This window comes from Tachysurus fulvidraco, chromosome 15 (assembly GCF_022655615.1).
Source record: "Tachysurus fulvidraco isolate hzauxx_2018 chromosome 15, HZAU_PFXX_2.0, whole genome shotgun sequence".
Taxonomy (NCBI): Eukaryota; Metazoa; Chordata; class Actinopteri; order Siluriformes; family Bagridae; genus Tachysurus; species Tachysurus fulvidraco.
The window spans coordinates 17,111,399-17,125,879 of NC_062532.1; the positions used below are offsets into that span (position 1 = coordinate 17,111,399).

The 14,481-nt window shown below is 38.5% G+C and overlaps 1 protein-coding gene across 4 annotated transcripts; it reads right to left on the reverse strand.

Moving 5' to 3' along the window:
- Positions 1 to 1,398: 1,398 nt before the first annotated feature.
- spsb3a (splA/ryanodine receptor domain and SOCS box containing 3a) lies at positions 1,399 to 13,381 on the reverse strand. Of its 4 annotated transcripts, none has more exons than XM_027139133.2 (7): positions 13,289 to 13,381; positions 10,388 to 10,520; positions 8,509 to 8,681; positions 8,172 to 8,359; positions 7,520 to 7,622; positions 6,298 to 6,423; positions 1,399 to 4,393 (listed from the first exon to the last, which is right to left on the reverse strand). In XM_027139133.2, the coding sequence occupies exons 1-7, from the start codon at positions 13,356 to 13,358 to the stop codon at positions 4,038 to 4,040; spliced, it is 1,149 nt and encodes a 382-aa protein (XP_026994934.1). In that variant the 5' UTR covers positions 13,359 to 13,381; the 3' UTR covers positions 1,399 to 4,037. The 4 variants fall into 4 exon arrangements, with proteins under 4 accessions (XP_026994934.1, XP_026994937.1, XP_026994938.1 ...); XM_027139136.2 differs by having other exon boundaries at positions 8,509 to 8,686; positions 13,289 to 13,374; XM_027139137.2 differs by having other exon boundaries at positions 13,191 to 13,360.
- Positions 13,382 to 14,481: the final 1,100 nt, after the last annotated feature.

Consider the following 14,481-nt stretch of genomic DNA (forward strand, 5'->3'; position numbering starts at 1 on the left):
ATAATAATAATAATAATAATAATAATAATAATAATAATAATACTGCTACTACTACTACTACTAATAATAATAATAATAATTCAAGTTTATTTGTATAGCTCTTTTTTTTTTTACAATTGACATTGTCTCAAAGCAGCTTTACAGAACATAAACATAGAACAAAAGGTTAATATAAAAAATAATATAAAGATTAATAGAATACAAAATTCAAGATTAATATGAGATATATTTAAATATGTTTGTATTTATCCCCAATGAGCAAGTCTGAGTTGACTCGAATTTGGGGAGGAAAAACTCCCTTAGATGGTGAAGGAAGAAACCTTAATAGGAACCAGACTCAAAGGGGAACCTCATCCTCAAATGGGTGACATCGGAGTGTGATTATAAATATACAGTCTGATAAATGTTGTACTGATGCAAAAGATCACATGTAGTTCACATCTCCCCTTTAGTATCACAGAGTCCAACTGGAGCTGGTAGATGTCTAGATGCCTCAGGATTCTCAGAGTCGGCCTCGTCTCAGTGGAGGTCCAAAATCTTCATGGCACGGAAGACGATCTGAGCTGGTACAATTTCTGGATGCCTCGGGATGGGTAGAAAGAGACTCATTTTGACTGATGTAATCATTTGGTTTAATCCAAGTTTCAGTAAGGCAGAGTGCAGTAAGGCTATTTTGTGAGATGATTTCATTTACAATAAGTGCTTTGGGTGCAAGTGATCTAATATTCAGAAGCCTGAACATTAGGCACTGTTTTTGTTTGTTTCTTTTGCATTTTTCTGGTCTAATTACGGTAAGATTATTTCGAGATCTTCTCATGCATTTACTTTTTGATCTCACTACTTGAGGAACAGACAGTTTCTATAGGATGAGCTGTAATAATAAGTATAATAATAACAATTAATTTGTCAATAAATGTTATTTATGTCATCTAAATGTAATTTATATTTATAGGTAGTTTATGGCAATATTGTACTTAATAGGACCAAACTCTGTACGCCCAGCATGGTAGTGTGTAGCAGGTATACATCAGGCTTAGCATAGATTTTAGATTTAGATATTTTTGCATGAAAGTTTATTAATTGATTATCAGCCCTTCACTTGGTGGTCAGATTTTTCTCATATCCCATAAGTGGTATTAAGGTGTATAACAAATTGCCCTAGTGTTCACACACGTGATGCATTCAGAGCTCAGCAGTTAAGGCTCCAGCCGTGCTTGTGTGTCTCTACCCTTAGAGACCGTATAAATGGTATAATCCATTACAGAATAATGGTATTGTATAATCGCTTGATCAGCAGTGGTTTTATGCCACAAATGGACAGGAAGTGGTAAAAAAAAAAAAAAAAAAAAAAATTAAATAGCATGAAGGAATAAAATAATAAAGTAGGGCACACACAACCGGTTTTGAATCATTTATTATGCTTATAAAACAAACTACATACCCAGCTTTACCCCCCCCCCCTCTTTATACATGATTTTGATTCAACTCCTTAAATCGTACATCAGTTAAAGCCCATGCCTGACATATAGTAAAGGGAGACAGAAAAAAGAGAATAAGCTAATACATACAATATGTACAGAACAGAGCATAAAGAATCGATATGCATTTATTTCTGCATACAATGAAAGGAGAAAGTGCTTGAATGCATAACAAAGACTTTGATTATATTTTACAGCAAATTACAAAACCTATACACACAAACTTGCATTCTTGATAAATACAGCCCTCATAGAGAGATGTAAAAATGTATGGTTATAAGAACAAGGGTTGGTACTTAGTTCAGACAGCATATGAATTGAGAACATCAGCTCCTCTAGCTGAGCTTAAAGAAGATCCAACCTCTTGTTTCAAAACAAACATTAACTTCACATTTGTTGGTTTACATTGTGGGTGTATTCTATCATTTAATTCTGGCATTAAGTGTTTTTGCTTTGCATCAGGTTAGAACAGGCCCGAGTGAGAAGCCAGAGAGGTGATAAAGACGGCACAGAGCACCACAAATGCTGCGTTAAGACCAAAATGTGTTCAAATCATAGGTTCATGAAGACATTTGATGGCTGCAGATCATACGTTTGTGCACATTTCACAGCAACCACTGTTGCACAACACTTCTATGCCATAGACAAACAGCTCAGCCAAGATTTGTAACACTGGGCCAGTCTGACTATAGTTGACAGAAAAAGACCATGTCCATCAGATGTTAATACACTAGTTGACTGACAAGTAAAATGATAAAAAAAAAATAATTAAAGTTTTAAAAGCTGATCTTAAATATGGATTAATACAAAATGGCATCTCAAAGGACAGCAGAAAAGTCAATAGTATGATAGAAATAAAGATCGAATATACAGTACAAGGAAAATGTCTTTGACAGAGGAACCAACGATCTTATCAATAAGATCCTAGAAGTAGCGATAAAGACTATGTTCTTTAAAAAAAAACAAAAAAAAACAAAAACCTCTCCTATGCTGGTGAATGAGACAACTCTATGCTAACAGGATAAATGGTAAACTGCACCTTCTACACTGCTCTTTTACCACCCAGAGACGATAGCATGCCTACTTTTATTCCATTCTGTACTAATCCAGCAGAAATGTTTGTAAATCCACAGGTGTGAACTTTGACATGATAAATTTGATGCAAGACGAAATAACAGCATATTAGCTTTTTTTGTGTGTTTTGTTTGTTTGGTCTGAAGACTGCATTTTCTGGGAAAGCAAAACGCATAGCTTTCACAGGTCACAAATTGCAGTCGCAAGCAGAATCAAAGTGCAGTTCGTGTATCATCCGTTCCATTCATATCCGTTGTGAAATTTTATTTCTGCAAAACGATCATGAAGATCCTGAATTTTCAGCTTCCACCCACTTTTACTTTTCAACAGTAAGAAAGAAAAAAAAAAAATCAGTGGAGAGATATTTTCCAGAAATGGCAGTGACCATGTCGATATGGTTCGCTCAACAAATTGAATCGACCTGGTCAATACCATACCTTCGATTTCATCATCTACTTATCCTGTCTTTCAGGTAAAAACTAATGAACTAAAAAGATACACATAAAACTCATATAGGTCTAAAAAAATAAACTAAAAAAAACAAAAAAAAAACAAAAAAAAAACAATGCTGTTTTCTATAAATTCATAGTCAAGTGGGTAATCTCAGCAAACCTTGCGGATGACGCACTGACTTATCTCAGCCAAACGGTAGACGCTGGCACCTCTGTTGCTTTAAAGACACCTTACATACCATTATATTGTGGCATAGCTGTGTAACATTCATTAACAAAATCCTTCCAAATCTCTCAAATATTGCAATTTTAAGAAATAATGAAATGCATCATACAGTACTAGATTCAGCACATCAGTGCTATGCTGATGAAACCTGCTGCCAAACTGGTCGCCTCTTTTGCAGACTCGGATGGCGAATGACATGTTTATATGGAACATCGATTTATAACTGATAACTAAACCCATCTGTCCAACTATCCATCTGGGCATCCATTTTACTCATTCTACTTGTTTGGATATAAGCTATATTGAAGTACAGGTAGACGATGGCACAGTGCTGAAGGTTATAGGTAAAGAGAATACTGAGATTTTATATAAAGAGCTCATGTAGGGTGGAAAATTGTGACTAATTTTTTTTTTGTTCTGAAACCCTGAAAGAGACAGCAGGGACAGAGCTGAAACATTCAGCACGATGCTATAAAACAGAAATACATCTGACTGGTTAGTCATGTTGCATCAGACTGCATGTGCGTGTATCTTTTACATGATCTGTACAAAATTAAATGTGATTTGAACAGTCCTGCTAAGATTAAAATCCAAGTAGCTTCCTTAATCTGGAGAGACTTAATAAATCAGATACATTAACATCTTAAAGACTTTTTTTTTTTTAAAGGTTTCTCTCAGGTTATGTAGGAGTCTGAAACTAAAACAACCTGACAACATTTTAAATGTAAGAGTGTATGTATGCGCATATGTGTGTGTGTGTGTGTGTGTGTGTGTGTGTGTGTGTGTGTGTGTGTGTGTGTGTTTGCCTCAGGTCCAGCGGCAGCGTTTCCTCTGGCAGGCCTCGGGGTCAGAAGCGCAGCCGTCTGATTCGCTGCCTGAAGACGGCCCGACCGGTGTGTGCGTGTTCGAGTTTGTGTGCGAGTGGTCTAAGCTTAGCACCCAGCCAAGTTTGGAATGTAGTAGATGCCTTAGTCCTGGTGGGAGGGGCAACACTCTGAGGGCGTCGGCTCCTGAGGGGAGGAGCGTACGCAGGCGCCAGCAGCAGAGGTACTGGAGTGAGGTGGGGGCGGAAACAGAGCGGATCACCTTCATGCTGCTTTTGGCAGCTGTGGAACATGCCATGGGATACACACGCTTGTTCTGCAGCTCTGTAGCTGCTACACCTATATGTGCACAAACACATAAAACAGTCATAAGGCATACAGTATATAAGACTAAGGCTAAGACTAAACTTGTCCTTATTTCATTCTGTTTCCTTTTAATTGTAATACGCAGCATTCAACAAGTTTGCAGTTATAATAACAGAGTACCGTATTTTCCGCACTATAAGGCGCACCTAAGAGCCTTAATTTATATCAAAAATCACCTGTGCGCCTAATAATCCGGTGCACATTTTGTGTGCACTGACTTCCAAAAATCTGTAAAAATGTTGTTGTGCAACTTTGGTAAGCGCTCCACTTGATTGACTGTCGGACCATTTCCCACTGACACAGGGACGTAATACATACACTGCGTACGCTGGCAGCGATAAACCAATTAGAGAACATTACGTAATACGTACAGTACATACGCTTACCTCCACCATGCCCCTGGTAGGTATACTACCGGTATGTTGCAAAACAACATTTGTTTCTTCCTAACCATTATGCGCTCCACACTCCAGTCCAGTAGGTGGCGGTAAATGCACCTTAAGTTGGTTTGCCATCCGCAAATAAAAAAAAAAATCAGAAGAAGACAACATTTGTTTGTCTAAGGACCCCCGAAAATCAGATGCTTACAAGACACAATACAAACTACAGGCTATCAGTTACACGGTTGTAAATGGGAATAGAGCAGCTGAAAGAATTCAACATCAATGACTCTATGGTTCGGAAGTGGCGGAAGCAAGAAAATGTACTGCGCCAAGTTAAGAAAACACAGTAGATATAGACTTTGATGGATTTGTGGGAGAAGATTGATCAAAAAATAATGTGTGTGTATTGTTAAATAGTAGACCGTATGTTTTAGCATGCGCCTTATAATACGGTGCGCCTTATGTATGGGGTAAGTACAGAAATAGACCCCGTAATTGAGACTGCGACTTATGTATGGGGTAAGTACAGAAATAGACCCCGTAATTGAGACTGCGACTTATGTATGGGGTAAGTACAGAAATAGACCCCGTAATTGAGACTGCGCCTTATAATCCGGTGCGCCTTATAGTGCGGAAAATATTGTATTCATTTCATAAAAAAGCTTTTCTTTGTGCCCACCGCTTGCTGTAAATAAATAATCAAATTTCACAATCCGTTCTTTTATAATAAACCGGTCATCACCTTCTGTTGTGTTAAAAGTAAGCTAACTTCTGGGCCATAAAAAAAAAGCTTAATTTTAGAAGCCTAAAATATCTGAATATATTTTCTAAAAACTTTTTAAAAAAAAATTTAAAATAAGAATCTTGACTTGACTTTAATACCGAACTAAGTGATCTCAAAGAATTGTACATAATCAAATCAGATTATTGAGAGCTTTGTAAACGAATAACAGAATCTTGTAGTCTATGCGGTATCGGACTGGCAGCCAGTGCAAAGAACGCAAGATTGGTGTAATATGGTCTCGTTTGCGGCTTCCTGAGAGTAGAAGGGCTGACGCATTTTGGACCATTTGAAGACAAGAGATGGAAGAGAGAGGTAACCCAGAGTACAAAGAATTACAGTAGTCGATTCGAGTTGAGATAAAAGTGCGTATAACTGTTTCAAAACTTTTCCTGCTTAAGAAAATACAGGTCTAGGAGCACATTTATATTTTACAAATTGCACCTTTAAGCTAGTCACTGAACTGTATTGTAACGGCAACAAACATGATGAAGAGTTTAAAGGGTAATTTGACAGAGCCACATAAAAATAGGGGAAAAAAAGACTACAAAGACAGGCTGGATCTCTCCTCCTCCTGTAATGAGAGCAGCTCATAATTTCCTGCCATTACTGTCTTTCTTGCACCTACTTCTACTAGTTTTTCTGTTTGCAACCCGATTGCAGCCCGACGTCATGATGTTAACATTATTAGTGACATGTAAAGTGCCTCTTACCGATGCATTTGCGGTTTTTAAAGAAGGTGAGCGTTCCATGCCAGGTGTCCAAGTGAACACCGATGATAGATCCCTGACCAAACCGTGAGGAGAAGCTCACTTTGTCACCGTTATGATGTAACAATCCTAGAGACCAACACAATTAGTTACAGATTACTGTATACTTATAGAATACTTCTTTGTTGTTTACATGAAAGCCTTTTCTTACATAGAATGACAAATTATGATTTGCATATTATATTACTAGGATTACATATTATACACAGGAATCATATTTTAATCCAGGGCATCAAGGACAAATAGGACTATGTGTTAATGTTTAAATGCCACATACATTAAACAAGCAGGTGTAAATGAGGAGCTCTTTTCCAAAACACTATAAATCCATTTTAATAGTTTTTATGAAAATGACTTTTTTTTTTTACCTAGACCCACGCATTTTGTTTATATTCAATTTATCCTGTTAAAATGGTCTGTTGGCTCAGTCTGAACATGTTAAACAGTGACTGTTAAATGAAAACATTTTTGTTGAATATAAATTCAAAGTTTCTTTTTTTTTTTAAAAAACGCTATAAATCCATCCTTTATTTGAAAAATGTTTATTTATTTTATAAAAAGAGACATAAACCAACAAGAAAACATGCAACATATGACATCAGGGAAATAAATAACTTCCAAATAAAAAATAGTAACATAAAATAAATAGTAAAAAATAAATATTTTCAATTTCAGGTTTCAATATTGTCCACCACATAAAACAAATAATTTAAAATAACATCTCTCGCCTCATACCGCCGCCATGTTGGATTGCGTCGAGCGCTCACCGAATTCTGATTGGTCGAGAGGACATATAGCGTTTAGGCAAAAAACAGGTTTGGCGCTTATCGCGGTTTGGAAAGGAACCGCATCTTGCAGTACATTTTAAACAAGAAAATATAGTGTTTTGGCATGAAACATTGATGGAGCAGTATATAGGTTCACAACACAGCAAAATGACATGACAAACTTGTTGTTTTTTTTTGTTTTTTTTTTAATTTTGGCGTTTATCGTGTTTTGGAAAGGAGCTCTTCAAATATTGAAGGTCTGCTGGATCGACACACTGTTGTATCGGTAATTTGCAAATTCTTTTAATTGTGTGGAAATTTTGAAAAAAAAAAAAATTCCATGAAAAAAAGCCAAGGCTTTTTTTTGCAGTGCATTTATATAATTGTACTGTATTTACCTGTATATGACAAGCCCCAGCTGTCTTCATCTTTTCCCAGTAAACTGCAGAACTTATGTCGATATTTATCCAGATTGACATCTGATGTGCCAATTCCTACCATCTACAAAAAAATGGACAGAATATTTAATACCACTACACAGGTGACTTAAAAACATTGGCCAATAACTGGAGCTAAATTCTGTTGTGTTTGCAATAAACATCAAAAATATTTACATAAAACAGGTAGCGTTGTTAACCAACCCTCATAGCAGGCAGATAGGGGGAAAAATATTTTACCAAAAAAGCTCTAATGTACATTGGTGGAAAAGAGATGTGTGAGAAGCAACAGTTAATAATATATATATATGTGTGTATGTATATATATTTTAACCGAAGGTACCACAGTCCTGACATTCTGTGACTCACATGACTGAAACTCAAAAATTCACACGACAAAATTCATCCAGACGAAGCTGTCGCAATGTGAAAGTAGGAGCTTTCAGATCCTGTGTCCTTTCCTCTTCTGTGATTTTTCTTCTCTGCTACATGATTTTATTGCTTTTGCTCTGACTTCACCTTTAGCTCAAACATGTCTTCTGTACTGCTGTTACAAAGGGGCCAAAATCGTGATTTATATAAAGCACATTCACAAGCACAAAACTAAACTCGCCATGTCTGTTCCGTAGACCGGAGAGGTCATTTTGATCTCCCAGAAGTGCTGTCCCTCTGAGAGCTCCTTGGAGCCGCGGATAGCCGCCGTGCCGCAGCTGTACTCTGAATGGAAGCTCACCTTCCTGTTCTCGCAGCTCAGCAGGGTGGCTGCTGACCGACTGCCCTCGTCCCACACCCAGTCAAACTCTACCACACACATACACAAAGAATGCATTCGATCAGATGCTCAATCATTCAGCGAGTTCCTTTTTTTTTTTTTTTTTTTAAAAATGCTATTGAACAGCTAAGCAAAGGGAAGGTAAAAATAAAAATAAAGGGAGAGAGTGCACACATACCCTGGTCATCTTCACCACAGTGGCAGTCTCGCAGCCGTGCGTAACTGCGTAGACGTGGGTCATAACTCGATTCCATCTCCAAATCACAGCCACAGTACGACTCCCCGGTCACTGGCACAGCACTTGGCACTGAAGGTACAATGCCAGGATACTCTGCCTCGGAATCTGAGTCACTGTACTAAACATAAATCAGAATCAGTATCAGAAAGAGCTTTATTGCCAGGTATGTTTTCACATGCTAGGAAATTGTTTTAGTGACATTAGCTCCACAGTGTAACAGAATGATATATACAGTACAAGTGTGAAATGAGCAATTGAAATATAAATAGTATGTGTTTTAAGTTAATAATGTGTACAAATAGAGTTGAGTGTTCCGTGTATGTTAAGTGTTCATCAGATGGATTGCTTGAGGGAAGAAACTGTTCCAATGTTTGGTCGTTCTCGAGCTCAGGGCTCTGTAGCGTCGACCAGATGGCAACAGTTTAAAGAGGGAGTGTGAGGATGTGAGGGGTCCTGAGTGATTGTCTTTGCCCTTTTGCTCACTCTGGAGAAGTACAGGTCTTGGAGAGTGCGGAGAGTTGTGCCAATGGTTTGCTCAGCAGTCCGGACTACTCTGTGTAGTCTTCTGAGGTCAGATTTGGAAGCTGAGCTGAACCCAACAGTAATTGAGGTGCAGATCCTGTGGCAGGTTGAACTTCCTCAGCTGGTGAAGGAAGTACAACCTCTGCTGGGCCTTTTTCACAGTGGAGTCTATGTGAATGTCCCACTTCAGGTCCTGGGAGATTGTGGTTCCCAGGAATCTGAATGACTGCACTGCTGTCACAATGCTGTCCATGATGGTGAGTGGGGGGAGAGCAGGGGGGGTTTCTCCTGAAGTCCACGATCATCTCCACTGTCTTGAGCGTGTTCAGCTCCAGGTTGTTAAGACTGCACCAGACAGCCAGTCGTTCAAGCAGACCTGTTTGCTCTGTAGGCAAACTACAGAGGGTCCAGTAAGGGTCCAGTGATGTCCTTCAGATAAGCCAAAACCAGTCTTTCAGAAGATTTCATGACCACAGACATTAGAGCCACAGGTCTGTAGTCATCAAGTCCGGTAATTTGGGGTTTTGGGACGGGGATGATGGTGGAGCTTTTGAAGCATGAGGGGACTTCACATAGCTCCAGTGATCTGTTGAAGATCCATGTGAAGATGGGGGCCAGATGATCAGCAAAGGATTTCGGGCAGCTTGGTGAAACGTTAGGTAGAGAGCGGAGATTCACCAGATGGATGCTAGGCAGTGGTGTTCTTAAACCGCGCTGTCTGAGCTTCACGAGCGCTCCAGTGCTTTTCCCCCGTCTGCGCGTCCTAAAGCGCTTAAACAGCGCAGCCACTCCGCCAAATACAATATTTAGCAAAACGTTGGAATAATCAAAAGCTGGTAAAATATCTTGTGGTGTGTCTTGCCGAAGGTTCAGCAGTTCATGCCTGGTGAATCTGATAGTTTTTCCTGTTCTGTGTCAGGAAAATTCGAACAGAAACAGAGCAAACACTGAGGAGCTAAGCACTGAGGCTGTCATCCGTGGCGCCATTTTGTTAGCTACAGTATATCATGCGTGACAGTTTAAATCTCCTTTAAACATAATTGTGCCAATATACCTCTTAGAATGAGGATTTCAGAATGATGCTAAACATGAAATTAGCCTTCTTAGTGACACTGTGCACCATTATTTCCCAAAACCTCTGTAAGATTCTAAGATAATGCTGCATAGCTTTTGCACTCCTGATTTCTTGTTTAATTAATAAGCATCGATCACATTTAAATCTGTTTCAGATTACTAGCCCCTGCTAGCTTTTGACAATATTGAGCTTATGGTAGCCAGCTCTGCCGCATACACTGACCTGTAGGCGGTCACAACCCCATTCATCGCTCTCCGAGGGCAGCACCAGCGTCTTTGCATCAGCATCCCGCCGAATTCCGCTCCACACACTGCGCCACACTCGACTGTTTCGGCTGCGCCTGGACATGCCACACCTGTGTCCAAATCAAGTGAAGGCCATCAAAAATCATTTAAAAATCATCCTTAACCATTAGCTACCTGCTCACATGCTGCTATTAATATTTGACCAGACTTAAACCAACTTAGAGCTTCATTGGAGGGAAAAAGAAATGGTTTTCTTTAAACGCCTGTCTGTGACCATGTCAAACCAGCGATGAAAGACTACAGATTTTACCCTAGGATTCTATAAATCTTAATGGGTTATCAAAATTTGTTTCAAACGACCAAATCGTGGCCAAAATCATGGCCTTCTGTGCATGTTTGTAAACTTAAATGTTACATTTACATTATTGCATGGCCGAACAGGAGATAACATTGGGCCTTGTAACATTGTAATGAACAGAACATGATCTCTGTTAGGTTATAATTTTAAAATATAAACATCTATAAAAAGACCGTGTTAGCAGCCGGATTGAAACCATGGTCATTAACTTTGTCATCAGAATTGGCAACCTTTTAGATACATTTACTGACTTTAGATGAAAAAAGATCCTAGCAACACATTTAGTGACTTTTTTGATCAAATGTTAATGATTGTCCACAACCCAATACAGGTGTCCAGCTCACTTCTGGTTATACGAGACAGTGTTCAAAACCTGATCGAGCTTTTCTTTCACAAGACAGTGCTCTCAAAATCCAATCACTGATCACCACTGTTTGTCCAAGCCTTGCACTTCCTTCTTGTAGAACTTCATAGCTTGGTTTTGTACACACACACACACACACACACACACACACACACACACACACACAAACACACAAACACACACACATATATATATATATATATATATATATATATATAGTAATAAAACAGTAATATATTAATAAAACCAAATTATTCCTTCTGTAATTATTTTTCCCCATTGTTTCCTTCACAATTACTTCTTTTTGTCTGCGTTCTCGATAGAAAGTATAGTATCTTAAAAATACACAACGGTTTGTGGTGCCGTGCCCAAAGACGACGACTTACTACTGTATAAGAACTAAATTTTCAGGCCTTTTCGTGCCATCTTGATTACTTTGTTTGTGTTGTGCTTTAACATTGCTCATTCGTATGCTCTATCCTCTAAATGTTAATCCATTTCATTTATTGTTGATGGCCACATCAGAAAGAGAAAAATTGTAAGTTTGTGTTGAGCCTGTGAGGTTTTTTTTTTTTCGGTTTATTCTTTCAATTGATAGATTTGTTTGTGCTTGACACATGCCTGATATTGACTACGATTACAGACTGTTTTTGACTTGTTAGACAGAATTTCATAATACGCTTTTATTCAAAACGTAGCAACTTTTTTGTGACAAGGTATGTAGGGGGATCGACACCAGTTATTTTGAATATCTATTATATTGTTTTATTTTTGAGAGGGAGTTAGGTAGGTAATAATTGTATTTTATTTTCTTAAGTGAAAGTGATGTGACATACGGCCAGGTACGGTGACCCATACTCAGAAATCGTTCCCTACATTTAACCCATCCAAAGTGCTCACACACAGCATTGAACACACACACACCATGAACACACACCCGGAGCAGTTGGCAGCCATTTATGCTGCGGCACCCGGGGAGCAGTTGGGGGGTTCGGTGCCTTGCTCAATGGCACCTCAGTCGTGGCCGGCCCGAGACTCGAACCCACAACCTTAGGATTACGAGTCAGACTCTCTAACCATTAGGCTTGCCCCAATCATGACGTGCCTTTCATTTTGGTTTAGCAAGATAGAAGTATTTTGAGGAAGATTGTTCAGTTTATTATTTTAGCCTTGTCCGCCCCTGAAGCCCTAAAACCCTTGTCAACTAGTGAATAAAAGATTGTGAATTGTAATACCTCTGAATGAAGACTTTCATTTGCCCATTCTGTTGCGACTTACACTTAGACGGTCTTAACAGAAATTGTTTTTTGTTTCTCTATCAAAATTTCTTCTGATAAATGTAATATGTAAAAAAAAATGTCATATTCTATAATAACTTCATCTGCCATTCCAAGGGTCTTGGGGGGAAAATCTTCACTCTCTGTATCTCCTGATGTAATTTGATATGCATGATGAAACCTAGCAGTATGTAAAGGAGTCCATTACGTCACCGGGCGACTTTTTGATCATGGTTTATCTATTTATCCCTGAAAAGAGTTGGCGATACCGAGCACACCGCTGCTATACAATACAATCCGACCTGCAAAAGCAAACCAGGTTAAAACAGGGACCTGAAAAACCGTCCATTCAAAAACCGTGTCATCTCGAATCATCAGTCAGTCTCTTAATGCTTCATAGTCTACATATAAATAAAAACACTGATCAGTTATAATCCTAAAAAAAAGCTTTAAAACCGAAAAAGCAACATTAAAGCTCTTCTTCTTCTTCTTCGTTGGCCTGATCGAAATGATTAGCTAGCTAGCCTGACGCTAACTAGCTAGCTAAGCTAAAGCTCGTCCAATTTTTCCTCGTTGATTTATTATTGAGTATTATTTTTAGAATGAAGATTAAAAAAAGCCGTCAGCGACACGTTGTGCGATAACCATAAGTACATGTGTTTATATCCAGCTGATGGAGAAAACGGTTAGGAGCTAACGGCTAATTCATTTAGCAAAGTTTAGCACATGCTAGCAGTCTGCGGTCTGTGTAGCAGCACACAGTGCTATCAGGGTTATTTACCAGCTTTGCAGATGCCCGCGGGAATCCTGCTGTTTTTTCCGTTATCGTTACAACTCCGTGCGATTAAGAATAATTCAATTTTACGAGAAATATCTTACTAGATGTGTCGCTCTTATGACCTACTTTGAGCACGCAGACGTAAACAATACGGCACCGGGTTCCGCCCATTTTCCGACAATGGCTGACGTCCAATCAGGGGATTGGAGGCGGGGCTTATTAGAATCAGAAGGAGCTTTATTGCTATAATATATTAATATAGACATATATAAGATATCTGTCACTTCCTATACACAGAGACTACAAAAACACATATGTAAACACAAATAAACAAAATAAATTGAAAAATAAATAAATTGTATGCACAGTTGTGCTATAGATGATAGAATAGAGTAGAGTAGAGAATAGAATTAGATGCAGGGATGGAGTACTAGGATGGAGGTGGTAACAAATAAATATAAGGTTACTGCACATTGTTATTGGGTGATGGAGGGAACTATGAACTGTTCATGAAGTAGATTAACTGGGGGAAGAAACTGTTCTTGTGTCTGGTTGTGCTGGTGTTTGGGGCTCTGTAGCTAGTAAAGGTTCAAAAAGTGGATGACACGGATGTGAGGTATCTACAGTGATTTTATGAGCCCTTTTCCTCACTCTGGATATATACAGGTCATGAAGGGTGGGCAGGGGAACAGCAACAGATCCTTTTTAGCATCTTCTTTTATTGGATAAGTTTTAATACTATCCATTTTAATGTTGCACAAATCTTATCTGTCGTTTGATACTAAGCAATGGTCTAATATGATCCTCTATAGTTCTGGGGGATTATATGTAGATGTAAATGATAAAAATATGTGCCATGCTGCAATGACGCTTTATTTTACAGTTAAATCTGGAATCGGATATGAATATATGAATGTTATGGTCATTTGTCCACACACTTTTGTCCATATATGTTGATCTAATTCTAATCGACGGCAAACGGCAAAACCGTTAATTTCACATACCAGGACATCGTGAAATTCTAGGAGAATCTTGTCTCCTCAAGAATGGGACCTCAAATGTAAAGAGATCTGCCCCACCCTGTAAGAGGAGAATAATGCCCGATACATGATCTTGTATGACTTGTTTAGCACCTACACTGTGCTCCAGGCAGGTTTGTGGTTCTCCATAATTTATCTTCAGGTAAAATTCAGGAAAATCCATATTGTTCTGCCACATGAATTACAGTGCCTTGCAAAAGTATTCATACCCACTGAACTTTTTCAATTTTTTTTTTTTTTTACATGATACAACC